This window comes from Sorex araneus, chromosome 4 (genome assembly GCF_027595985.1).
Source record: "Sorex araneus isolate mSorAra2 chromosome 4, mSorAra2.pri, whole genome shotgun sequence".
Lineage (NCBI taxonomy): Eukaryota > Metazoa > Chordata > Mammalia > Eulipotyphla > Soricidae > Sorex > Sorex araneus.
The window spans coordinates 142,416,739-142,444,203 of NC_073305.1; the positions used below are offsets into that span (position 1 = coordinate 142,416,739).

General features: G+C 39.1%; 1 protein-coding gene across 1 annotated transcript; it reads left to right on the forward strand.

Moving 5' to 3' along the window:
• The first annotated feature begins 275 nt into the window (after window positions 1-275).
• On the forward strand, window positions 276-27,465 carry RSPH4A (radial spoke head component 4A). The gene is made up of 7 exons (XM_004614011.2): window positions 276-368; window positions 528-1,206; window positions 7,545-7,779; window positions 8,704-9,441; window positions 18,839-18,989; window positions 20,376-20,493; window positions 25,024-27,465. The coding sequence occupies exons 2-7, from the start codon at window positions 560-562 to the stop codon at window positions 25,256-25,258; spliced, it is 2,124 nt and encodes a 707-aa protein (XP_004614068.2). The 5' UTR covers window positions 276-368; window positions 528-559; the 3' UTR covers window positions 25,259-27,465.

The following is a 27,465-nucleotide window of genomic DNA, read 5'->3' on the forward strand; positions in this document are numbered from 1 at the left end:
ACCCCTCCACCAGTGTAATTTTCCAGGAACAGTGTTCCCAGTTTCCCTCCCAACCCTTAAAGCCTATCCCAATCCCAGCCTGCCTCTACAACAGGCACCTCTCTTTCTCTTTTCTTCTCTTTCTCTCATTTTAGGTCTTACGGTTTGCAATACTGATGCTGGAAAGTTATCATATATATCCCTTTACTTGCTTTCAACACTTCCTCCCCTCAGTTCCCACACTGAAGTTAGTTCTCAGGTTTCCGATCAAGTGATATACGAAGGGTCCGATTGGCTGTGCCAGGAAGAGGGGCAGAGACTTCAGCAAATCACAAATCTAGGATCTTCCTCCCCCCCCCCCAACCTTCTTCGTAGTCCTAGCAACAGGGGTAAGCTTTGTTTATCTAAAAGGAATTTGCCTGGGGTTGCTATGGAGATAAGAGGCAGCAACTAGCAAAGTAGCTAGCACCCAGAAACTGATCAACAGACTCAGTAAATTACCTAACCGGCATTGTTTCCTTTATAGCTGCACCCCCCCCTTCTTCCAGAATTCCAGAATTCTACACCTGCTCCCCATTTCATGGAAGACTCAAGCTCCCTGAAGCAAGAGATAGAAAACCATGAAGATCAAGCGGCAGGTTCCCTCTGGGTAAACACAGCCACCGTTTCTTCTGAAGAACCTGAGCCTGAGTTTCCTGAACCTTCGAAGTCAGAGCTGCAGGAGCTTGAAACTGCACCTCAGCCCAGGAGCCCCCCTCCTCCAAGCCCGAGCCCTCAGTCTGGAGCTGGCAAGTTTTTGCATGACCCTACAGGACCAAGACCACCATCTGTACCAAGGCCAGCTCAGGAACCTTCTACTCCACCAATAGTGCTGGCAAGACTGGACCTTGCAACACCATCCCCAGCACATTCTGACAAGGATGCCCACGTGGTTCCAGAGGCTGGGACACCTCACTCCTCCAACAACCGGCAACATTCACCTGATGAGCTGGAGGGAAATGCTTGTGAACTGTTTCAGCAACTTGAACTGCGCCAACAAGAACAGAGCAGTTACGCACACAAAGAGCTTAAATTTGATATTCTTCCGGTGGAAGATTCGGGCAGTAACTGTAATCCGAGCCTGCCTGAGGATGGGGTCTCTGAAGTGACTCCTGGCATGTATGAGATTGCTGTTCAGAATGCTAAAGCTTACCTACTGAAGACCAGCAGCAAGTCAGGTTTAAATCTGTAAGTCTCAGGAAAAAGGCCTGGGAAAGAAAAGGGGGTATGAGTCTCTCTGGGTAAGAGTGTATTTCTGTGGGTGAAAGAAATATATTTGAAAATACTAGCAAAAGCGTTAGTGATAAAATAGCTTTTTTGCAGCACTAAACTGAAGATGGATCACTGGTAACAATCTTCTGGAGTCTTTAAAGAGTCTGGCACATAGAAATAAAAACTAGAAACTAAGGAGTCATGAGTTTGAGAAAAAAATCATAAATATGGTGAAAATTAAGCATTGCTCCAAAAGAGTTGTAGAAAGTAATGAATTTATCTACCAGTGATAGCGTACACACATCTCTACAGAAAGATGGCTCAGTTTTTACTGTTTAGTTTTGAATTCACCCTCAGGTTAAGGCTGAGATGACCATTTCTGTCAGCTAGCCTGGAACTTCCCTGCTTGAGCACTGAGAGTTCTTCATCTTCCATGCTGGGTTAACTAGGATAATCAGTCCCTGTAGAGGGTGCAGGAGGACATGATATTTTATGCATATCTCTGTGTACAAATTATATATATATGCACACATGCTCAGACACACATATATGTATGTATGCATATACTTAAAATGTGATATCCAATGGTCCAGGTATGTTTCTGGCCAAACCCTTTTAGTTCAAATTTCTGAACTTAAAACTGAATTTATATATATTGACTATATATACACATATATATGACCGAATATCTAGAAATATGTGTGTATATATAATCTTGTTTCTATAATCTAGGCTCAACAGAATTTGGGGATAAAAGCTATTTAGAAGACATCTAATACTTATTTGCACAAGAATCAGTTTGCACAAGATTTCACCAGCTTACACGCCTCTGATTCTTACCTGTTTCTCACCATTATGTTTCAGTCACAGTCTGTCCAGTTCCCTTATTGTTCTGTCCAAGGATTCTTCCCTAAATCTTTGAGTGACTGGCTCCTTGTCCTTACAACTTTACTATAACACCCTTTTCTTTCTCTTTATAGAAATAAATGCCACTTAAAATCTGATATAGAGGTATAGACCTATATTTAAATGTCTCTGACTAGTTGGCCATTACAATGGCAGATCCCTTGTGTGCTGTGAGTTTTATACCCCACTAACATATTCAATACTTAGCAGAGTACTATCAGCTATTCATTAGATAGTGGATTAATGACTAGCAACATAGAGGAATCCTGACCCTCTGAATCTAGTTCAGTTCTCATAATCTGCTGAGGTACATACTAAGTACTCAGTAAACATAACTGAATATACAATATATGGCAAATATTAAGTGCAAATTTATCCCTTTAAAAAAATCCCTATTTCTAAAACCTAATAGCAACTAGGTTTAAAAATAGGGAAATGTTGAGGTCTGAAAAAAAATTTAATGTTAATATTTATTTGGGGGGCTCCAAGGAAGTACTCTGGCTCCATAGAGTACTAATTTATAGCCAACCAGGCCTGAATTTCAGTGCAAGGACCCAAGGATGTGATACTACTTGGGTCCTGCAGTGCTGGTGCCTGGGATATCCAGGTCATTTGGTGGTTCTGGGAACTTCTAGAATTACACCCCATGACACTCTGGGGGGCATATGGTGTTGGGAGTTGAAGCCAGATCAGGTGCATGTTAAGTATTTGTCCTAATAAGAATTCCTCACAAAACTTAAGGTTGACAATTTGAAATATTATTTATAAATTATTGCTTTCAAATTCGATTTATTTAAGCTTCAAGGATATGATATGCTACTTAGTACTGGGTTCTACTTGAATTTATGATATAAACTTTTCATCATAGAACACAGTATTAAATTAAAAGCTAACTTTACAAAATTTGTTAAAATTCCCAAAGAGCTCTTTATAAGTACTTAAGAGTCCTTTAACAGTTAAAAACTCAACATGAAAGCAGTAAAAAAAAAGAAAATTTCCCTTCTGAATTGTTATCACTTAACATCACTTAAGTACCTAAATTTAATTTCCAAATGTTAATCCCTAGTAGTCATAAATATCTTCCTGAATATTTACACTTATCTTTTGATACTTTAGAATCTACAATTAAAACTTGTTTAGTAAATAATGACTTTAACTTCTTTTTTAATATGAATGTCTAATTTAATAATCATGTTCTTCACCTTTATTGCAAACCACAACAGCTAATTAGAGAGAGAGAACCGAAGGGAATGCCCTGCCACAGTGGCAGGGTGGGTTGGGGGGGAGATGGGATTGGGGAGGGTGGGAGGGACGCTGGGTTTACGGGTGGTGGAGAATGGGCACTGGTGAAGGAATGGGTTCCCGAACTTTGTATGAGGGAAGTATAAGCACAAAAGTGTATAAATCTGTAACTGTACCCTCACGGTGATTCTCTAATTAAAAATAAATAAATTATTTAAAAAAAAAAAAAGAGAGACCAAAAAAAAAATAATCATGTTCTTTTCCCAAAAGAGCACAGTCTCATACTGATTTTTACAATGTTGAACACAACTCCTACAGAAAATAATTACTTCTTTTTTTTGTTAACAATTACATTGTTTTTTAAAAAAGAATAACAATATTTTAGGAAGTAAGATGTATTATTTTTTGCATTTTTACATCTTATTAAAGCACCGTGACTTACAAATTTATTCATAGTTGAGTTTTAGACATACAATATTGCATCACTGATTCCACTACCAGTGTCAACTTTCCTCTGCTAACGTTCCCACGCTCCCTCCAAATCCTGTCTACATCCAGCCTTCCCTCTTGACAGGCTCCTTTCCAAGTTCTGTTGTTAAAGTTTGGGTCTTTTGATTTCAGTGTTGTTGACCCTGTGGTTTGGCTATTTGTCTCTATCATTCTTTAACACCACCTTTGTGCCTTAATCCCCTGGGACTGGCCTCGGTGCTTCTCATCTGTCTCTTCTCTCCTTTCCTTCTCCCTATACTCTGGGGCTAAGGTTGATCTGTGCATCCTTCCTTTTAAACCTTGCATTCCCTCATCTAGTAATTCTAAATATCACATATATGTGGTATCGTCCTGTGCTTATCCTTCCTATTCTGGATTATCTTCTGACTTCATTTAACACGATGTCTTCAAGTTTCATCCAGGTTATTGTGAATTGCATGATTTCATCAATAATATGCATTCTAAATATATACTTAAATGGCTATTCATATTTTTTACTCATATAACATACATGTTTTTCATATAGATGTAGATATGTATATAGGAACCATATCCAGTGGTTTTGTGGGTAAGTACATAGGGTATCCTGGGGTTCACTCCCAGTAAAATGTTCAGTTTGTGATGTGAACTGGATGGTTTAGTGGTCAAAGATCACAAAGGTAATGGCAAGTCATACTGGCCCAGGGTGGAAGTGTGTGCAATTCCAGAGATCAGATTTAGGACTTCACTCATGTTAGGTATATACCCTACCACTTGAGTATATTGCTGGTCCTCTAGATACTTTTCAGCATCCCTTAGATGTTTTTCAGTATTGATATTAGAAAACAACACATAGGGTTAATTAAAATAAATTGGCAATTATATTGCATCAATTTTATTTCATGATGGTAAGGAAGGAGGCAGAGTAAACACAACAACCAAACAGAAAAATAAATCTCATTTAAAAAAAAATTTTATTGAATCACCATGAGATAGTTACAAGCTTTCATGGTTGGGTTACAATATCACAATGATCAAACACCCATCCCTCCACCAGTGCACATTCCCCACCACCAATATCCCGGGTATACCCCCCCTTTCCCACCCTCTTCCTGCCTCTAAGGCAGACAATATTCCCTATACTCTCTCTCTCTACTTTTCGGCATTATAGCTTGCAACACAGACACTGAGAGGTCATCATGTTTGGTCCATTATCTACTTTTGGCATGCATCTCCCATCCCAACTAGTTCCTCCAACTATCATTTTCTTAGTGATACCTTCTCTGTTCCATCTGCCTTCTCCCCTCCGATCATGAAGCAGTCTTCCAGTTATGGGGCAATCTCCCTGGCCCTTGTATCTACCGTCCTTTGGTGTCAGCCTCATTCGATGCTACCATTCACTCCACAAATGAGTGCAGTCCCTCTATGTCTGTCCCTCTCTTTCTGACTCATTTCACTTAGCATGATACTCTCCATGTTTATCCATTTATAAGGAAATTTCATGACTTCATCTCTCCTAACAGCTGCTTAGTATTCCATTGTGTAGATGTACCAAAGTTTCTTTAACCAGTCATCCATTTTAAGGCACTCAGGTTGTTTCCATATTTTGGCTATTGTGAACAGTGCTGCAATGAATATATAGGTACAGATGTCATTTCTACTGTGCTCTTTTGCATCCTCGGGATATAGTCCCAGAAGTGGTATTGCGGGGTCATATGGAAGCTCAATTTCTAGTTTTTGAAGGAGAAAATCTCATTTAAACCATGGTAGAACAAATTGCAGCTGCTGAAAGGTGTGCATGATACAAAGAAGTTTGTCTGTGATCTCAGAGAAGTTGACACTAACCTCTAGAGGAGAGCTTTTCAGGAATAACTTGAGTGGTAAGGTTTTGATGATAAAATTGACTTAGGAATTATTTTAAAAAACTTTTGAGAAAAAGAAAAATATTTATGGGACACAGCTAGCAGTGACTTGTAGATAGGATTTCTCAATGACCAAAAATAAATTTTAGTAAATTTACCTTACTAGCAAAATTCTAATTGAGTTCATTAATTGTTAGAAATAAAATTGTAAAAATGTATAAGAGAAGCAATTTATGGAAGTTTTATATTGAACAAAGGAATTGCTGCTTACCCTCAGAGCAGCACTTTTACAAACACTTTTGACTCTTGCAGAGTTAAACTTTCTTTGTAAATCTGGTATTTTAGGGGCTGGAATGATAGCACAGCGGGTAGGGCGTTTGCCTTGCATGCGGCCGACCCGAGTTTGATTCCCAGCATCCCATATGGTCCCCTGAGCACCGCCAGGAGTGATTCCTGAGTGCAGAGCCAGGAGTAACCCTTGTGCATTGCTGGGTATGACCCAAAAAGCAAAAAAAAAAAATCTGGTATTTTATTTTTATTTAGTTTTTAGTTTTGCAGTTACATCTGGTGATGCAGAGGGGTCACTCTTGGCTCTGTGCTCAGGCATCACTCCTGATGGTGTTCGGAGAACCATATAGGACGATAAGGTTCAAACCTGGGTTGGCTACATATAAGTAAGCACCTTACCCGCTGTCACTTGGCCCCAAATCTGGTATTTGAAAAAGCAGACTCTAGTAGTACAGTATAAAATGTAATGAATTAATATAAGATCAGAATGAATTTCGCTATTTGAGTTATAAAATAAAAAACTAGGGCACTGTTTGTAATTTGTTGCTGGGAGCCAATGCCTGGGAACCACCAGGAACCAATGCCTGGAACCAATATGTCGGTACAAACTGACCTGTAACTAAGAAACAACTGCTTCTTGGGAAAAAATCAAAGTACCTTTTGAAGGTTGCAGAACAATGCCCAGGGTAACTGCCATCAGGGTCCACATCCAGTTTCATTAAACATTTGCATTCTTTGCTCTTCTCCTATTCTGCCCATTTCCTCATATAATCAATTATAAAAGACTAGCTTAGGAGAAATAAAATTGGACCTTGCTCCCATTCTTCTTGTGTTCGTCTCTTTCTTCTTGTGTCTGTCTCATTCTTTTGTTTCTGTCTGTGTCTGTCTCTTTCTTCCTGTGTCTGTCTCCTTTTCACTCACACACCCGCTCCCGGCTACCCACGTTGACCAAGTCCCGTGGGATGGGACAATTTGTGGACAGAATAATATACTACATAACATTTAGGAGAAGTGAGAAATATTTATGAAAAATTTTAGTAGTAGGTAGTTAGTAGTTGCAATATGGCATGTATTTCTTATAGATTTAATAAATGATGAATAAAAGTTGGGTTAGGAATAAAAAAGGAAGAGCATTAATCTTTAAAGACTTAATAGGATTTAGAAGTCAAATAGTGTTTGGTGAGGGTGGAGGAATAAGGGGAATAAAAATAAGTTAAGGTAAAAGAATGAATATGAAGGTTAATCACCTTTAAATTTAATCAAGAGATCTGAGATTCATAAAAGTAAGAATTTACCTGCTGTAGAACACATACCTTTCTATGATTTTATGTAGTAAATTAGACAGTTATAACTTATTTGAAACATTTTCTAACTAAAATTCTGGACTAATTCTTTTTGGCAGTGGTAGAAGTTACTATAAATGTTTACTCACTTAAAATTTCTGAAGGCTTCCAGTTTTCAAAGCTTCTTAGAAATCAACTTAGTCTGCATGAAAAAAATTTAAATAATTTTGATCCAAAAATTTTCTCCAAATATATATTTGGCTAGATATGATCATCTTTCTAATATGCTGACCAAGATCTTAGATGAACGTCCTGAAAATGCTGTAGACATCTTTGAAAATATTAGCCAAGATGTGAAGATGGCACATTTTAGTAAAAAATTAGATACACTTCAAAATGAGAATGAGATGCTTCCGACTTATGAAATAGCAGAGAAGCAGAAGGCCCTTTTTCTCCAAGGAAATTCGGAGGGAGCTGACCAAGAACTGGAAGATGAAATAGTAAGTCACTGATGTTATTTTGAATAGTTCAACTTCGGAATATTGCTTTTTTTCCCCAGGTGAATAGTATGTGGCTTTTAATCCTAATGAAAGTTGTAGAAGGATATTCACAAGTTGGTGGTAGATATGGTGTAGAAACATTGTAGTATAATATAATATTAATAAAAATCAAAAAGAAGAAAAATGAATAAATTTGTAAAAACTGTCACTGTCATCCCATTGCTCATCGATTTGTTCGAGCGGGCACCAATAACGTCTCTCATTGAAAGATTTATTGTTACTGTTTTTGGCATATCCAATTTGCACGGGTAGCTTGCCAGGCTCTGCCGAGCAGGTTCGATACTCTCGGTAGCTTGCCAGGCTCTCCGAGAGGGGCGGAAGAATCGAACTCGGGTCAGCCGTGTGAAAGGCAAACGCCCAACCGCTGTGCTATCAATCCAGCCCTTGTAAAAACTACCTTTCATAATTTTTTATACAATATTCACAACTTCAACTCACACTATTTTTCCTTTGGCATTTCATATGTTTTTCGTATTAAGTTTGATATTTCATAGATTTAGCTTCTTTTATATCTTTGTGGGGTAAGCTCAAGATAGTAAAGGGGCAACCTAAACGTTTTTATAGAACATGTGTGTCAAATAATACTTGTCATGTTACTAAAATATCTAAAATGCACTCATACCAGCTAACACAGTGAGTTGTATGAATCAGTAGAATCTAGTTATAAGTAATTATGATTATTATTCAGAAGTTCTTAGAGTTTAATCTGAGACTCTTTTCCTCTTTGGGGGATGAGGATAAGGTAGGTGTCATAACTTAAATTTTGAAAGAAATGTTGAAAAAATAATGGGTAAAGTAGAGTTGGTAGAAAAGCAAGAAATTATCTTATGGATAAAACATTAACAATAGCATTTGTATCTTTAGGCAGAATCCCCTCTTCCAAATGTAATGGAATCAGCCTTTTATTTTGAACAAGCTGGAGTTGGTTTGGGCACGGATGAGACTTACCGAATTTTTCTTGCCCTCAAGCAGCTTACTGACACACACCCCATCCAAAAATGCAGATTCTGGGGAAAGATCTTGGGGCTGGAAATGAATTACATTATAGCTGAAGTGGAATTTCGGGAGGGAGATGAAGAGGAGGTGGAAGAGGAGGATGCAATTGAAGAGAGAGAGAATGGAGATAGTGAAGCTGATGAAGATAATGAAGATGAATTACCAAAGTCATTTTATAAGCCCCCACAAATTATCCCCAAAGAAGAAAACAGAACAGGTGCCAACAAATATGCTTATTTTGTTTGCAATGAACCAGGAAGACCCTGGGTGAAATTACCATCAGTTACACCCGCACAAATTGTTATTGCAAGAAAAATCAAGAAGTTTTTCACTGGGCAGTTGGATAGTCCCATTATAAGCTACCCTCCCTTCCCAGGAAATGAAAGTAATTACTTACGAGCACAAATTGCCAGAATTTCAGCAGGGACCCATGTCAGCCCTCTAGGATTCTATCAGTTTGGTGAAGAAGAAGGGGAGGAAGAGGAAGAAGTTGAAGGTGGACGAGATAGCTTTGAAGAAAACCCAGAATTTGAAGGCATCCCAGTGATTGATCTAGTGGAATCCCTATCCAACTGGGTTCATCATGTCCAACATATTCTCCCACAGGTAAGGGCTATGCAGTTCTTAACTCATTAGTCACTTAGCAATTACTTATTAAATTCTCTCTACAGTGCAAAATGTACATACAAAACAAAGACCTCTAGCCTTTAGACTAGTGATGGTAAATGCCCAGGCTGTTGGTTATAACCTTGAAATCATGTGACCTGACCCTGGAGCATGATGGAAAGATACACTTGCTTCTCATTTCTGCCAATTTTGTGTTATCTCTGAAGGATGCTATAAATATCCAAAAGGTCATTGAAAGAAAGAATGTTCCACACTCCTGGTTGAGACAGAGAAAGATCAATTAAAAAATCAAATGGGGTTGGAGCTGTAGTATAGTAGGTAGTATGTTTTCCTTGCATGTGGATCCCTGGCACCTTATCTAGTTCCCTATGCCCACAAGGAGTAATTTCTGAGCATAGAGCCAGGAGTTAGCTCTGGTCACAGCTGGGTATGGGCCATTCTCCTTTCCATTACCAAAATCAAATAAACAAGGGCTAGGGGGAGAGTTCAAGTATAAGATGCTATACCTAGTATGAGCAAAGGCATGAGTTTTATCTCTGCTAATATATTACATGGGCTCAGGGCCCATGTGTGGTCCTGAGGATCAATTCCAGGTCATCTGTGTGCAAGGCAAGTGCCCTATTCACTGTACTGTAGCCCCATGTACACAAAATATCTGAATGGTAACTCAGATACCATATCTGAATGGTAACTAAGAAACCTGGTGAAGAGCTCACTTCATTTTTAATGCCAAACATATATAAATCAGTGTACCTGGGTCCCTGATAAACACAGTAGGAAAATTACAGAATGGAAAGTTTCAGTGGCTCAAAAGAAATGATCTGAACTGAAGAAATCAGAAAAGAAGTCGTCCATTTGACAAACAGGCCAAGACTTTCTCTATTTCAGTTCTATAAGGAATGAGTACATTTCATGGTTAGAAATGACATACAAATGGAAAGCTTGATTGATGAATAATTGTTTTAATACAGTATTGTAAGTGATCAGCAGACTGGGTGCTATAATTTATTTATTTGTTTATTATTTGAGTCTCTGGGCCCCACCTGCCAGTGCCCAGGTCTTACTGCCCAGGTCTTACTGCTAACTCTGTTCTTAGGACTCACTCCTGGTTGTGCTGAGGAACTGACCATATACTGCTCTGGATATTGAACCAGGATTGTCCAGTTGCAAGTCAAATGCCTTACCCCACACTATCTCTCCAGTCCCTGGATACTGTAATTTCTTAGTCAAGTATGTGACAGGATTATGGCAAAATAACTTTGAGGAATTTTATTTTAATTCAGAGAAAGGACAGTTGGTGATGAGATAAGTAATAGAGAGCCTAGCTTCTTATACAAACACACACAAAAAGAATTTAACCTTTCAAAACTTTGTTTTAAATTAAATTTCTTTATAATATAATACCAGTAAATATTTGTATACCTACATTATATTAAACAGCCAAAAGTTAGGTATGTGGTAGACACACCCACAAACCACCTCTGGCTCAGCTATATAAACTCAAAGTCTCTGTCCCTCTTGGAGAGCCTGGCAAGCTACTGAGAGTATCCTGCCCATACGGCAGAGCCTGGCAAACTACCATGATGTATTTGATATGCCAAAAACAGTAACAACAACATGCTCTTCCTGTTCCTGGAGTGAGCAGATGCCATTGGGCTATACTAGCACACAACAGGGATGAATGGAGACATTACTGGTGCCTGCTCGAGCAATTGTTGAGCAACGGGATTACAGTGATGACAGTGACAGTGAATACATTACACTCTGGACATTACCAAGTGTTGTCCTAGCAGACACCAACTAGTACCAGGAGCCCTTAGTGGATCTGGGTACTGTTGGTCTGCTCAAGCATCCCCAAAGTGGTCCTGAACCTGCTTCCAGCATCACTGAGTTTGGTCCCTACTAAAATGTATTTCAGAGTACTATATAATTTCCAAGTATTATAGACTTGTTATCTTCAAACAAAATGCAATATTTCTATAGACTACTTGATACTTTATGAAAAATTTGAGATTTACAAATCCTGTAAAACTTTATTATATAATGGTACATTCATTTTGAGACTCCACCCATCACTTTTATTGTAGTACTATGATTTACAATAGTTTTAGTGATAGTTCTACACATATACAGCACCACACCCACCACAGAGTTTCCTCTTCTCTCCACCAATGTCTCAAGGATCCTTCTTATCTCTCCAAGAAAAACTCAGTTCTGTGGATAGACCAACTTTCCAGTTCTGTTGCCTTTGGCCATTTGTTGCTATTTTATAGTATTTATTTATATTTCACATATGAGAGGAAACATTGTGCATCTGTCCCATCCTCCAACTTCACTTAACATGATACTTTCTAGTATGGCATAATTTCATCTTTTATTACATTTGAGTGGTACTCCATTGTGCATATGAACCATAATTTCTTTATCCAGCCAGCTGTTCTTTGGTACACAGGTTGTTTCCAGGTCTTGGCTGCTGTAAATAGTGCTGCCATGAACATAGGAGGGCAAATATCTTTTTGAAATATTTTTGAGTCCTTAGGCTATATTCCAAGAAGTGGAATTGCTGGGTCGTATTGGAAACCCAAGTCTTAGTTTTTCTTAGAAGTGTCCATATTGTTTTCCAGAGAATAAACCAACTAACATTTCCACCATCAGTAGATGACAGTTCCTTTTTCTCTACTTACATGCCAACCCTGATTTTTTTATTGTGCCAATATCACTAGTGTTATCTCATTGTTTTTATTTTAATTTCTCTGATAAGTAACAGTTCATATTTCATAAACCTCTTGACTATCTGTAGGTCTTCTTTAAGGATGTGTTTCTTCATCTCTCCCAGTTTTGTTAGTTACTTTTTCCCTGTTCTACAAATGCTTTATATATTTTGGGTACTTTTTTGTCAGATGAGTGGTAGGTAAATATTTTCTTCCATTCTGTAGACTGTATTTTCATTTTTATCATTGGTTCTTTTTGTGTGGTACAAAAGTATTCAGCAGTATTGTTTGCTTATAAAAATACCATGGATTTCTGCATGTTGATTTTGTCTTTACTATACAATTTTATTGTGTCTAAAAATCTTTTGTAGGTTATTTAGGGTTTTCTAAATAGAGTATTATGTCACCTACAAATAGTGGTAGTTTAACTTCTTTTCCAGTATGGATTCTCTTGTTATCTATTTCTTACCAAATTTCTATAACAAGGATTTCCAATTATATGTTGCAAAATGGTGAGATGGAAACCTTATCTTTTTGCCTGATCTTATATGGAAAGCTTTCAGTTTTCACATCTGAATATGTTATTAGCTTTGGATTCATGGTTAGTCACTTTAAGTATATGGAGGAAAGTTCCTTCTTTCCCTGTTTTATTGATATATTTTTTAAAAATCATAAGTGAGCATTGGATCTTGTCAGATGCTTGTTATGCATCTACTTAAATATCACATGGTTTATATTCCCCTTGTATTGATATGGTGTGTCATGTGGATTGACTTGCAGATACTAAATCATCCTTGTATTCCTGGAAAAAATTCTACTACAATCATGGTGTATGATGTTTAATGTACCGTTGGATTTTACTATTAGTATTTTATTGACTTACTAGTATGTTCTGTATCCGCTGTTCATCAGTGATATTGGTCTTTAATAGTTTTTAGGGATGTCTCTATCTGCTTTCGGTATTTCGATAATATTTGCCTTGTAGAACCGTTTTTTTTTGGAAGATTCCTGCTTCTTTCCCTTTCTGGAAGAGATAGAAGGATCAAAATTAGTCTTCTTTGGGTGTTTGGATGGGCTTGTTAGTAAACACATCTGGTCCTGGATTTTGTTTTGGCAGACATCTTTCTTTTGTGTAGTTTGTTTTGTGTAGTTTCAGTTTTCTTGCTAATTATCCACCTGTACAGGTGCTCATTTCCAAAATAGTCCTCCTGTTGTGGAAAATTATGAGACCAAGAATATATCCACTTCGAAATGAGTCAAAGAGAGAGACATAGAAAGATTGCACTCATCTTGGAATATAAAATAACAGAGTAGGAGACTAACACCCAAAAATAGTAGAAATAAGTACCAGTAGGTTGGCTCCATGGCTTGGAAGCTGGTCTCACATGCTGGGGAAAAAGACAGCTCAAATATAGAAGGGAACACCAAGTAAAATGTGGTTGGAGATCCCACCTGGGAAAGGAGATTCATGCTGAATGTAGACTAGAGACTGAACACAATGGCCACTCAATACCCCTATTGCAAACCACAACACACAATTGGAGAGAGAACAAAAGGGAATGCCCTGCCACAGAGGCAGGGTGGGGCGGGTGGGGGAGGAGATAGGATTGGGGAGTGGGAGGGATACTGGGTTTATTGGTGGTGGAGAATGGGCACTGGTGGAGGGATGTGTTTGCGAACATTGTATGAAGGAAAAACAAGCTTGAAAATATGTGAATCTGTATCTGTACCCTCATGGTGATTCACTAATTAAAGAATAAAAAGAATTAAAAAAAAGAATATATCCATTTCTCCAATATCATTGCATAAAAATTTTTATATTATGGGTTGGAGTGATAGCTCAGCGGGTAGGGCGTTTGCCTTGCATGCGGCTGACCCGGGTTTGAATCCCAGCATCCCATATGGTCCCCTGAGCACCGCTAGGAGTAATTCCTGAGTGCAGAGCCAGGAGTAACCCCTGTGCATCACCGAGTGTGACCCAAAAAGCAAAAAAAAAAAAAATTATATTAGTCTCTTATGATCCCTTGAATTTCTGTGTAATATATTCCCTTTCATTTATAATTTGGTTTATTAGAGCTTCTTTTTTTCTTTGTGAGTTACTTAATGCTAGTCAATTTTGTTAATTTTTTAAAAATAAAAGCTAGCATTTTATTTCACTGATCTTTTTTGTTTTCTTTTTCTTTTCCTTTCCATTGATTTGTTCTAAGTTTTGTTATTTCCCCTCCTTCCTCTTACTTTGGATTACCCTTTTTATTCTTTTTCTAGTAGCTTCAACTGTTCAATTATGTTATTTATTTGGACTCTTTCTTATTTTCTGATGTATGCTTGCATTGATATGACCTTCCTCTTAAATTTGATTTTTTCTGTGTCACATATGTTCTGATAACTCACATCTTAATACTCATTAATTTTCAGGAATCTGTTCATTTTTTCCTTTAATTTTTTGTTTAACCCAGGAAATTAGTTGTTTCGTTAGTACTTTCATTTCCAAGTATTTAGATTTCTCCCCCCCCAGTTACTGTTTTATAATTAATTTTTATTTTGAAAGCTGTGGAAGACTGACTTGTTTCCATAAGAAAGAAACAAATTTTGTTTTTGGCTGTGATACCCAAAATATGTGTACTCACTTGGCTATTTTAACAGAATGCAAGATGCCAGTGGATCAGTAAAGAATGTAGCTAACCCTTTTTAGTTCCTGCATCAATTGATTGTCTGACTATTGACTGTTTGACTAACTTAACTGATTGTTTGACTACTTTATTTTTTGTTTTACTACTCTATTTTTGGTTTTTGTGTTAATCAATGGATTGTTTAGCTAACTGCTTTCTTTGACTTCTGTAAATTTGCTTGCTTGCTTACTGAAATTCCAAGATATTATTTGGGTCTTCAAAAACCCCCTGCATTTTACTCTCAGGGATGCCTCTCTCATCCAGGTTGGTCTTGAGAAAGCAGTTGCTGGCCAACTAATAAAGGCTCCTTGATTTGAGACAAAATTCTGACTTTGTGGCACATTTTTGTGGTGCCTAGTCTATAACAAAAACAACAAAGTCTGAAGAGGTTGATGTGCTTTCTATCCTTTTTATTCTATGGAGGTACGTTTTGTGTCCCTGCATGTAGTCTATCTTGCAGACCGTCCCATGTGCACTGGAGAAGAATATTTACTGTACATTTTTGAGATAAAGGTCCCTGTATTTGTCTGTTAGGTCCATCTCTTCCATTTTTTCCCTATGGCTGGTGTTTTCTTGTTGAGATTTTGTGAACTTGATCTACCTATCAAGCTGTGAGGAGTATATTAAAACCTCTTAAAGCCTAATTCTCCCTCTTGGAGAAACTGGCAAGCTACGGAGGGAGAGCTTCTAGCTTGCACAGAGAGCCTGGCAAGCTCCCTGTGGCATATTCATATGCCAAATACAGTAACAATGATGGGTCTCATTCTCCTGATCCTGAAAGAGCCTGAAAGAGCTTATTACTTATAGCTATAGTACTATATCTATTTTCTGTTCCTCTCTCATACTTATTTGTGTTATTTTGCTGTACCATTATTTTTTTTGCATGCATTAATTATCTTCATCCTGGAATCTTTAGAGTCCTTGTCTGAGGTTATAAGCTAATTGGGGCTAGTAGATCTTTGAGACCATACTCTCAAATCATTAGCTTTGTGGCTTCTATTTGTTCACCAATATAACTGCTGTGCTCTGAGAACTATAGATGAGGCTCTAGTTTTGTAATTCCTAATATGTTACCCTTGCCCTTTTGCTTTAGTCTTTAGGCTTGCAGTCTTGGCTTTCCAAGATTACAGAGAAATTTTGTTTGACCTTTGTCCAGAATTTAAGGCTCTGGGAGGGGGTAGGGACAGGCTGATGCTGCCGTTTGTAATTGTCTTCCTCTATCTAGTGTCAGTAACCTCAGCTGTTTACTAGTATTTCTCTGACTACATAAGCTATTGTATGCTTCTGATCCTTTTCTTGTTCTTTTCTGAGATCCTATGAGTTGCTTTGTCAGTTTCCCAAATAGACTTTTTGATGTTGAATCCCTGAATGCTCATGGAGGGGAGGTGTCTGGGATCTATGGTTTCACTGCACTTTTTAGGCTATGCTGTGGGTTTCTGCTACTAGCCTCTGAGGATGGGCTTGCTGCCTCTTTGCAGTTTTTCTGGTCCTCCCTCAACTCAATGGCTCATGATTAGTAACTCACTTTATTACTGTTGTTCCTGTGCATACGTTTTCTGGGTTGCTGTATGGAGTTTTACACTCTCCTCTGCTGAGTCTCTTAAAGAACTGACTTCTATTTCTATTCTGGTCATTTTGTCTTCCGGTGATGTTCACCATACTCCTTTCTCCAACATTGTTGCTTGCTCTCTCTCAAGAAGAGTTTTTAAAAAATCTATTTTCATATGTAGGAAAGGATATCTTATCCCAGGAACAAAAATAAATAAAAATAAAAAATAAAATAGTGTCATATAGGATATATATGTGTATCTGTATATATATGTATACATACATATATACCAAGTGCTTTTAATAGCATTGTATACATGTTAATATATTAAATCTTTGCAAATATATGAAAGACTGCTCTTTTGACCCTTATTTTATAGATGAGAAAATTGAGGCAGAGATTTAGGAAACATGTAAAGGAAATACAACTAATGAAAAAAGGGTCAGATATATATGGACATAAATAAAAATTCTTGGACATAATAAAGTCCATTCTCTTCATATTTATCATAATCTGACTCACCTGTAGATATAACATCTTTATTATATTTTGACTTACATAAGTTTTTTCCACATATATCTAAATCACAGTTAATTAGATAAAATTATATCCTTAAACCCCCCTAACTAATCTTATTATCATATTTTAAATATTATTATGAACAGTAAGTTTCTTCCCATGTCATATAAATTCTTGATTATAAATTAGTAAAATTAGCACAGCATCTACCCCACTTCTCTGAGCACAAAATGGAGAGACGCACCCAAACGCGCGGCGTGGCTGGCGGGGGATCGAGGGCGGGGAAGTACCAGTCTCCGCCCACATCGGACACTTAAAGAGAGTGCAGCCATGTGGGCTTTCCCATTTCTCCGCGCCCGCACCCCCAGAATGACTGACGAAGAGGAGGAAGCTGCTTGGGACACCAGCAGCCCACCAGCAACCTGCAGTATGTGACTTGAGAGTTTCCGCCAGGTCCCCCGTGCAGAAATCTCTCTCTCTCTCCTTCAACTTTTTCCCTGGACTTTAGACAGAAACCCAAAACCACGCGGCCGCAGCAGCGGCCGCGCGACCTAATGTCATCTTAGTATCAGCAATATGTAATGGTTCCTTCTTAATGGGTCGGATTTTTGTGGGTGATCCTAACAAGAATAGTAAGTATTTTGTTGAAATATTGAAGGCAATCAAAATGGTAGCCATCTCTCTAGACTGAACTAAGCTATATCCCCACGCCGGCTGAGAAGAAATATCCTTCTTTCTCGGGAAGAAACGTGGTGTGGTGTCAAACATAGTGTGATGTCCATTAAGCAAACAGACCTGGTGGCGTGGGAATGGGAAATAAGGGGAAAAATTAGGTACATGGACCAGCGGGACGCTGGTGGTATCTCGAGCCGGAGCCGATATCAGCGCAGGACCTTTGGTTCCAGAAACTGCTTGCAGACACTCTACTAGACTGTCAACTAAGCCAGAGCCCCACGCCGGCTGATGACGGGAAATAACCATCCTCTTCGGTTTTTTTCCCTTTGTCAGACAGCGTGGCGATTACTAAACAGGCGTGAACTCGGTGGCGCGGGGCAAGGGGGAAAAAGAAAAGTTATGTGACAAACAGCAGGACTTAATATCTCTATATTCTTAGTAATGGAGAACTATCAAATGCCTCATTGGCAATAGGACTGTCTTTTTTTGGGGGGGGCTAAACCCCAGCAACGGTAGTGAATTGTGTGTTGAAACATGGAATGTAATCGAGATAAGTGCGAATGAAGTGAAACTTATCACGTACAAGGGTGGGGACTGGGGAGGTGGGAGGGGGCGGCAGATATACTGGGGGGGTTGGTGATGGAAGATGGGCACTGGTGAAGGGAAGGGTGTTTGAATATTGTATAACTGACATAATCCTGAGAACTTTGTAACCCTCCACTTGGTGATTCAATAAAAAAATTAAAAAAAAAATAAAAAAAATAAAAAAAAAGATAAAAAAAATAAATTAGTAAAATTATTATTATAAAAATTGCCATTTTAATTAAGATAGTGCTAATTTTAATGAAAATTCTCTCTAAATTTAACAAATGTTCATATTTTTGAAATAAAATGGTTCTCTTTTATGCTTGAAATGATTTAAATCAAAATAGTACTTCTAGTCCAGGCAAATATATCTGGTGGTAGAGCATATGCCTAACTTGTATGTGTGAAGCCCCGAGTTCAATTAGCAGCTTTAAAGGGCCTCTCCAGAATTGTTGGAAAGGGCCGGGGTCCCTGGAACTGTGCTTAATATGACTCCTATAAATTTATTCTCAAGTAGCACTTATGATATTAAATGAATGAATGTCTAAATGAATGTCTAAATAAATCCCTACATAGTATGCCTTCTGTCCAATATTTGCTTGAATCCAAATGAATATTCTGATATTTTAAGGTCATCACATACTTAGTCTTGGAATATTCATTTCCAGGGTCGCTGTAATTGGTTCAACCCCAATCAAAAAAGTGAGGAGGAAGAAGAGGAAGAAGACGAAGAAAAAGAAGAAGAAAAAGGAGAAGAGCCAGACTACGCAGAGCAGGAAGTGGGACCACCTCTTTTGACACCAATCTCTGAAGATTTAGGTAAGTATACTCAAGCTGGGACTGGAGCCAGAGAACAAAGGGTAGAGTGCTAGCTTTGCACGTGGCCTACCTGGGTTTGATCTCTCGCATCCCATTTGGTCCCCTGAGCACTGCCAGGAATAATTCCTGAGTTCAGAACCAAAAGTAGTCCTGGAACATTGTGCTGGGTGTGCTTAAAAACAAAATTTAAAAATTATACAGAAACCATGTACTGTATATAATATATAATGCATATAGTGTAAATACTATGTTCATAGCATGTACATATGTATATATTATATACTACAGCACTATATATGTATATTATATAGTAAAAAGCCTGGAGAACTGGAGGCTTCTAAAAAGTAGATAAGAATCAAGGACTCATTCCCTATCTCCATCATAAATTCTGGAATGGTGCAGTCAAATGTGTAGCTGGTCACACCACCAACTTTCTTTAACAGAAGTTGAAATAGTTACATGGGAAGAAAATACAAGCTGGCTATAATGTACTGGAAATGCTGACCATGATATTGTGTGCAATTTAGGTCTTGCATTTCACAGATGACAAACACTTGACATAGTTATAGAAAAATATCATTAAAAGTATTTTTAAAAATTTATGCTCTTCATATTTTTGTTTCTTCACATTTGGCTTATGACATTTGTCCTTATAACCTTTGACATTTCACAATAGTGATTTTATCTTTTATTTGATCATTAAATATTTTTCCCTCTACCACACAGGTCTACTCTCCCTTAGTAAAATGTCCCTTATTTATTGTGCAAGTGGACACACATACAAATATTTGCATTTCCTTGTTCCAAATCATTTAAAAATACCTTCCTTATTTTATCTTAAGCTGCTGATGTTTTAACATATCTTCACCATATTTGTGTGTTTTGTGAGGCGGTCCTCCCAAGCTTTGCATAGGAAGTCTCACCCACTGGCAGTTCTTGACAATCAGATGTTGATTTAGCTAAAAGGCATAAGGATGTAATCCAGTGCCAGGAATACCTGGGCTACCCAGTGTTGCTCTGGAGTTCACTGATGATCCGGGGAATATGTGATGCAGGAAGCAAACCTGTTTCTTTTTGCATGACACGCACTATCTATGGGGTCAGTCACACATTTTTTTTGGTTTGTTTGTTTTTGTTTGGGTTGTTTTTTTGGGGCAGTATTCGGAGTTATTCCTAGCTCTGAATATAGGAATCACTCTTGATTTGCTTTCGACCATATGGTGTACTGGAACGCAAACTCAGGTTGGCCACAAGTAAGGCATGTGCCCTATATGCTGCACTACCTCTCTGAACCCACCTGTTTTTAAGATTTATAAGAGTAGCTTCTCTTTTACAGAGCAAATCTTTATATTTAGGACCAACTTTTAGCTTATCTTTGGTTTACAGAGTTCCAGAGTACGCCACCTTGGACAACACGGCTATCCTCGAATATCGTTCCTCAGTATGCCATTGCAGTGCTGAGATCCAATCTTTGGCCTGGGGCATATGTCTTTTCCAATGGCAAGTAAGTGTCTGGCAAAGCCATTGTAGCAATGATTTAAATTCTAGAAATTATGATTTTACTGGAATATTAAGATACATTTCAGGGTTTTTTTTGTTGTTTTATTTATTTGTTTTTCCTTTTCTCTTTCTATCCCTTACTTTTCTAAGTCTTCCATGACTTTTCATGTTATGAGGTAGAACAGAGCTCAGGGGTCAGAGAAACTGAAGAGTGACAAACATGGCTGTCTGATGTGGTTGCTCAGCCCTTTATAGTAACTTGGGGAAGACTCCAGTCCAGACTGGGATAGGGAAAAGGGTATGTGATAGGCTGCACAGTGTGGGAGGGGGCTTAGGCCATGAGCCATATATCATGCCCCAAAAGTGTACCTGTTAGCCTCGGATTCTTTTCTCAATTAGGAGTAAGTTCCTCATTTCAGATTAGGAAATGACTGGGCCAGGATAATGTGAGGAATAGAAGGCTGGAGGAAATTGATGAGTCTTTACACCAGACTCTTTACCCAGATCAGGTGGACAAAGTTCCATTTCCTATATGGGATTCCCCCCTGCACTGTTGCAAATGATTAAGCTCTTTCCTCTCTGACATCTATATCTGGACTAAGCCCAACATAACAAATGATCAGGAGAGAGGAAGGGGCTTATCTTTAACATGTTAAACCTATGCAGCAGTTTTATTCAAATAAAGCTAGTTTAACATAATAAAGTTTCAGATTTAGAACCTTGGCTACCTCAACTTCTTCCCACCATCTTATTTATCCAATTAATAAAAATAAAATATTAATTTGGGAGATAACTTTAAAGCAATTAGATATTAATTTATTTAGTAGATTAATGAGGAATTCTGAGCAGTGTTTTATTTAGTTTAAATCTCACAGCATTCATTCTTGTTGTTTATTTTGATAAAATAGTAATACATATTATTTGGACTATTGCTTTTAATTATATGTAATTATCATAATTATATAATGTAATATAATTAAAGAGGCTCTTAAATGTCTCTTTATTCCTTACCTAGAACATACATTTCTAACTGAAGAATAGTCAGAATAGTCCCTAAAGATGTCAGAGTAGTCATTAAAGCAAAATGTCAAAAATAAAGCCATCAAGTCTTTAATCATTTGCTGTGATCATGTAAGGAAATGAAAGTACTGACTTCCCATCCCTGTTCCATCCATTTTGTCCATGGAATAGTGGAAGGTCATGTGGATGAGCACAGATGTGGGAGTCAGTCATAAACTTGGGGTATATGGAAGACATTTTGCTGATGCATGGGCAAGCCCCAATCTGAATCTTTTGAAAGTCTGTGGATTCTGGTGACCAGGAAAAGTGAGGAATGGCTGAAGGTATAAAAGCATCTGGTTCAGAGTTGGGGAGATTTTCTTCTAAGATTCCTGCTGTACTGGGGAGGGAGCTCTAAGAGGTCATAATCTCACCTGTGCCACTTTGAAAGCTCCAAAGTGACTTTCCTCAATCTCTCAGTGCCCATAAAGAGGCTTTAGGAGAGGTCAGTTTCTAAGAAGCTCTCTGTTGAGGCGCAAGGAAGAGACTTTAGGAATAAAGGGCATGTAGGCACTAGATGCGAAGATGGAAAGGAGGATGGTGGGCAAGAGGGACCAAGGTTGACCACAGCTTCCAAGAGACCTGGGTACATTGACTACATGCATTAAATATGGCAGGGAGAGAACAGTTCCCTTCCACACCTTCTCAAGGTGGTCCTGCTAAGCCTAGTATCATCCTGAAAAATGGCACCAAAGTTTTCAGTAATAGCTTCTCTCCTCACTCAGTCATTGGACAGGTTTTCAACTTTTATTATTTTCTAAGGAAGATAGTAGCTTTTAGGCTCTTATTTATTATTTTGCAACAGAAGCATCTGAGGGACTTTATGTGAGTGACTTTACCAGAAAACATGACTCAAGATGATGGGGCTTAGAGTAGATACAAAGTGGCAAAGGTCAGTGTTGAGAGAATAAGGGTTTTAGGAAAGAGAGAGGGACATTCAGGAAAATAGATGGGAGATGTGCTATTTTGTTTCTTATTTGTATATTTATTTATTTAGTCATTGTGAGATGCACAGATGGGTTTCAGTCATACAATGTTCCAACACCTATCCTTCCACCAGTGTACATTTCCTACCACTAACACCACCAATGACCCCAGTTTTCTTTCCCTCCCATCCACCCACGTCAGCCTGCCTCTCTCTCTCTCTCTCTCTCTCTCTCTCTCTCGCTCGCTCGTTTGCTCTCTCTCTCTCACTATCACTCTCTCTCTCGCTCTCTCACTTGCTCACTCGCTTGCTCTCCCACTCTCTCTCCCTCCCTCCTGCCCTCCTCTCCTTTTGGGCATTATGGTTTGCAATACATGTACTGAGGGGTTAACATGTTTGTTCCTTTACCTACTTTCAGCATGCATTCTTATCCAGCATGATCATATCCAACCGTCTTTGTTTCGTAGTGGTCCCTACTCTGTCCCAACTGCCTTTTGGACACAGTGGAATACTATGCAGGTGTTAAGAAAAATGAAGTCATGAAATTCGCTTATAAATGGATGGACATGGAGAGTATCATGCTAAATGAATTGAGTCAGAAGGAAAGGAACATAAAATGATCACACTCGTTTATGAGATGTAAATAGACATAATATGAGACTAATAGACAAGGACAGTAGGAACAAGGACCAGGAGGATTGGTCCATGGTTGGAAGTCTTATTTATTTTTTAACTTGATTTAAACACCATGATTCACAAAGTTGTTCAAAATATATTTGTTTCAGGTATTCAGTATTCAACACCAGTCCCAATACCAAATGTGCCCTTACCTCTACCAATGTCCCTAGTTTACCAACCGCCCCTGTCCCCTACCAAGCCTGCTCCCTTAGCATTGAGATGAATTAATTTACTTTATTTTACTTTTATTTTTTTTTAATTTTATTGAATCACCATGTGAAAAGTTACAAAGTTCTCAGGCTTATGTCTCAGTTATACAATGTTCAAACACCCGTCCCTTCACCAGTGCCCATATTCTACCACCAAAAACCCCAGTATGCCTCCCACCCCCAACCCCCACCCCCGCCTGGGTAACTGATAAATTTCACTCTTCTCTTTACCTTGATTACATTCCAGATTTCAACACAAAACTCACTATTGTTGTTGGAGTTTCAACACAGACTCACTATTTTTGTTGGAATTTATCCCCCAAGAATACAGCCCTATTGACAAGAAAATATTTGATATTGAGTTTTCCACTGATGAGAATGAAGAAATAAAAAGTCGCACGGCCACGGTAGCAGCCACGCGGTTTACAATTTCTGTATTTTAGTAATTAAATCCAGGGAGATTAAAGTTGGAAATTGAATCATTTCCCTTCCTGGAGCAGCATGGAGCAAAAGCTTAGTTCACAGTCCGCATACATGGTTGCAAGCACTCGCCGGAACCCCAAGTCTTATAGCTGCCTCTGGTTCCTGCTCGTTCGGCATTCCCGAGGCTGTGCAGAGGCATGGCCACCTGGGTCGAATCTCGGCTGGAGCCCGAGCTCCGGCCCCGGCCCGAGCCTGCCCAGGTGTCCGAATTAATTTACTTTATATTGTTTATTGCAACATATATCTCTTAATGGAGTTGCTAAATTCATGGCCTGAGGATTTATGAGCTGTTAGGTTCAAGCTGGACCTTCTGTATTTCACTCACTGAACTTAGTAGATTTCTACTTAGTTTTCCCATCTAATATTCTTTCTCCTTGGTTGTCACTCTGAAATTTGGAGGTGTTATGCAGCTGCATATGCGGATTCAAGGTCTTTGGAGCTGGGACATTCAAATTCAGATGTCTCTCTGGCATCTCTCTGAGATGGGATGGTTTCTCTGCCAGTGGCGGGAGCCAGATGTGGGTGGGTCGAGAACTGGCCCTTTGTGGGCTGTAGTGGTAGTATAGTGGCTAGGGCTTGCTTTGCATGCAGCTGACCTGGGTTCGAGCCTCAGCATTCCATATGCTCCTCTGAGCACCGCCAGAAGTGACTCCTAGTTCAGAGCCTGAGTGCAGAGCCAGGAGTAACCCCTGAGCATTGCCAGATGTGATAACTACACCCCCTCACCCCCCCACTCACACACACACCATCCCCATCCCACTTCCCCCCAAAAGAACAGGGCCTTTTGTAGTGTGGGGACTTGGTCTCCCGTCTCACCTAAGGTTAAGAGTTCTTGTCCAGATGGTAGCCAGGCCTTCTTAGGATTACTCAGCTGCCATGGTCTCACTGATATCAGTCCTCTAGGCTCTTATTTTTTTAAGTTGTCTTATTTTGGAGGGGAGAACATTAGATGATTAATGACTGTGGGCCGGGTTTAAAGTGACAGATCTGGCCCCAGGGTCTTCTACATCAGTTTAAGGAATTGAATTGTGGTGATGTTCATGATAAAAGAATCACTGAGAAATATTTCAGCATTACCATTTCAAATGTTTTTTTAAATAACTTGGCTATGATTATATAACTAACAGTGAAGATCAATTTTCTTATTGAAAATTTAATAATCTGCCTTTTCCATCTGTAGAAAGTTTGAAAATTTCTACATAGGCTGGGGTCATAAATATAGTCCAGATAACTATACACCTCCAGTTCCACCACCAGTTTATCAAGAATACCCCAGTGGACCAGAGATTACAGAAATGGATGACCCAAGTGTGGAAGAGGAGCAGGCTTTCAGAGCAACACAAGAAGCAGCCACACTTCCAGATGAGGAAAATGGAGAAACTGAGGAAGATGAAGATGAAGAAGATTATGACTAATATAAATTTAGTCCAATCTTATGTGATACTGATACCTGTATACCCTTTTTGTGGAACTTAATGAACATTAAAGATACACGTGTAATATATAAAATTGTATGAAGACAGAAGCATTTATGCAAAATATCACCCCTTTGCAATGTGAATTTTGGAATTTCACATGTGGAAATATTAATAAGAGTTTAAGAATGATGCTCAACAAAATTTTAGAAGTAAAGCAACATTCTTACATCACTTTTACAATTACTACAGATAATAGAATACATGCTATATCCTTTTAAAACAAAGATATCTTGTTAAACTTTTAATATGAAGCATTTCAAGTGCTATTTGACAATATATTTTAATTAAATGATGGTAATAACTAAATATAATCTTTATGAAGGAAAGATTTATTTCACTGTTCAAATATGATCTTAATCACCTATTATGTCTGTTCATATATTCATCTTTCTGCTAGGGAGAGTTATAGCTACATCATCTTAAAGATAGTGGAACATCCAATAAAAACATTATTTGTTGAGAATTCTAAGTTAAACATGAATGGGGAGTTGTCCTTTTAAAAAGATTAAGGTATTTATTCCCTATGGCTGGAGCGATAGCACAGCAGGTAGGGTGTTTGCCTTGCACGAAGCGACCTGGGTTTGATTCCTCCGCCCCTCTTGGAGACCCCGGCAAGCTACCGAGAGCATCCCGCCCACATGGCAGAGCCTGGCAAGCTACCCATGGCGTACTCAATATGCCAAAAACAGTAACAAGTCTCACAATGGAGACATTACTGGTGCCTGCTCGAGCAAATCGATGAACAACGGGATGACAGTGACAATGAGTTTTCACATTTTTTTAAATTTTGTTTTGTTTTGGGACATATCAGGCAATACTCAGGGGCTACTTCTGGCTGACACTCAGGAATTACTCCAGGCAGTGCTTGGGGGACCATAAGGCATGTGGAGAATTAAATTCCCGTTAGCATTTCTCCGCGCCCGCACCCCCAGAATGACTGACGAAGAGGAGGGAGCTGCTTGGGACACTAGCAGCCCACCAGCAACCTGCAGTATGTGACTTGAGAGTTTCCGCCAGGTCCCCCATGTGGGGGCCCGGCGTTTCTCTTTTTTTTTTCTTTAATCTCTCTCTCTTTCCCTCAACTTCTCCTGGGCACAGCACAGCATCTACCCCACTTCTCTGAGCACAAAAGGAGAGACGCACCCAAATGCGCGGCGCGGCTGGCGGGGGATCAAGGGCGGGGAAGTACCGGTCTCCGCCCACATCGGATACTTAAAGAGAGTGCAGCCACGTGGGCTTTCCCATTTCTCCGTGCCCGCACCCCCAGAATGACTGACGAAGAGGAGGGAGCTGCTTGGGACACCAGCAGCCCACCAGCAACCTCCAGTATGTGACTTGAGAGTTTCCGCCAGGTCTCCCGTGCGGAAATCTCTCTCTCTCTCCTTCAACTTTTTCCCTGGACTTTAGACAGAAACCCAAAACCACGCGGCCGCAGCAGCGGCCGCGCGACCTAATGTCATCTTAGTATCAGCAATATGTAATGGTTCCTTCTTAATGGGTCGGACTTTTGTGGGTGATCCTAACAAGAATAGTAAGTATTTTGTTGAAATATTGAAGGCAATCAAAATGGTAGTCATCTCTCTAGACTGAACTAAGCTATATCCCCACGCCGGCTGAGAAGAAATATCCTTCTTTCTCGGGAAGAAACGTGGCGTGGTGTCAAACATAGTGTGATGTCCATTAAGCAAACAGACCTGGTGGCGTGGGAATGGGAAATAAGGGGAAAAATTAGGTACATGGACCAGCGGGACGCTGGTGGTATCTCGAGCCGGAGCCGATATCAGCGCAAGACCTTCGGTTCCAGAAACTGCTTGCAGACACTCTACTAGACTATCAACTAAGCCAGAGCCCCACGCCGGCTGATGACGGGAAATAACCATCCTCTTCGGTTTTTTTCCCTTTGTCAGACAGCGTGGCGATTACTAAACAGGCGTGAACTCGGTGGCGCGGGGCAAGGGGGAAAAAGAAAAGTTATGTAACAAACAGCAGGACTTAATATCTCTATATTCTTAGCAATGGAGAACTATCAAATGCCTCATTGGCAATAGGACTGTCTTTTTCTTTTTGGGGGGAAACCCCAGCAACGGTAGTGAGTTGTGTGTTGAAACATGGAATGTAATCGAGATAAGCGTAAATGAAGTGAA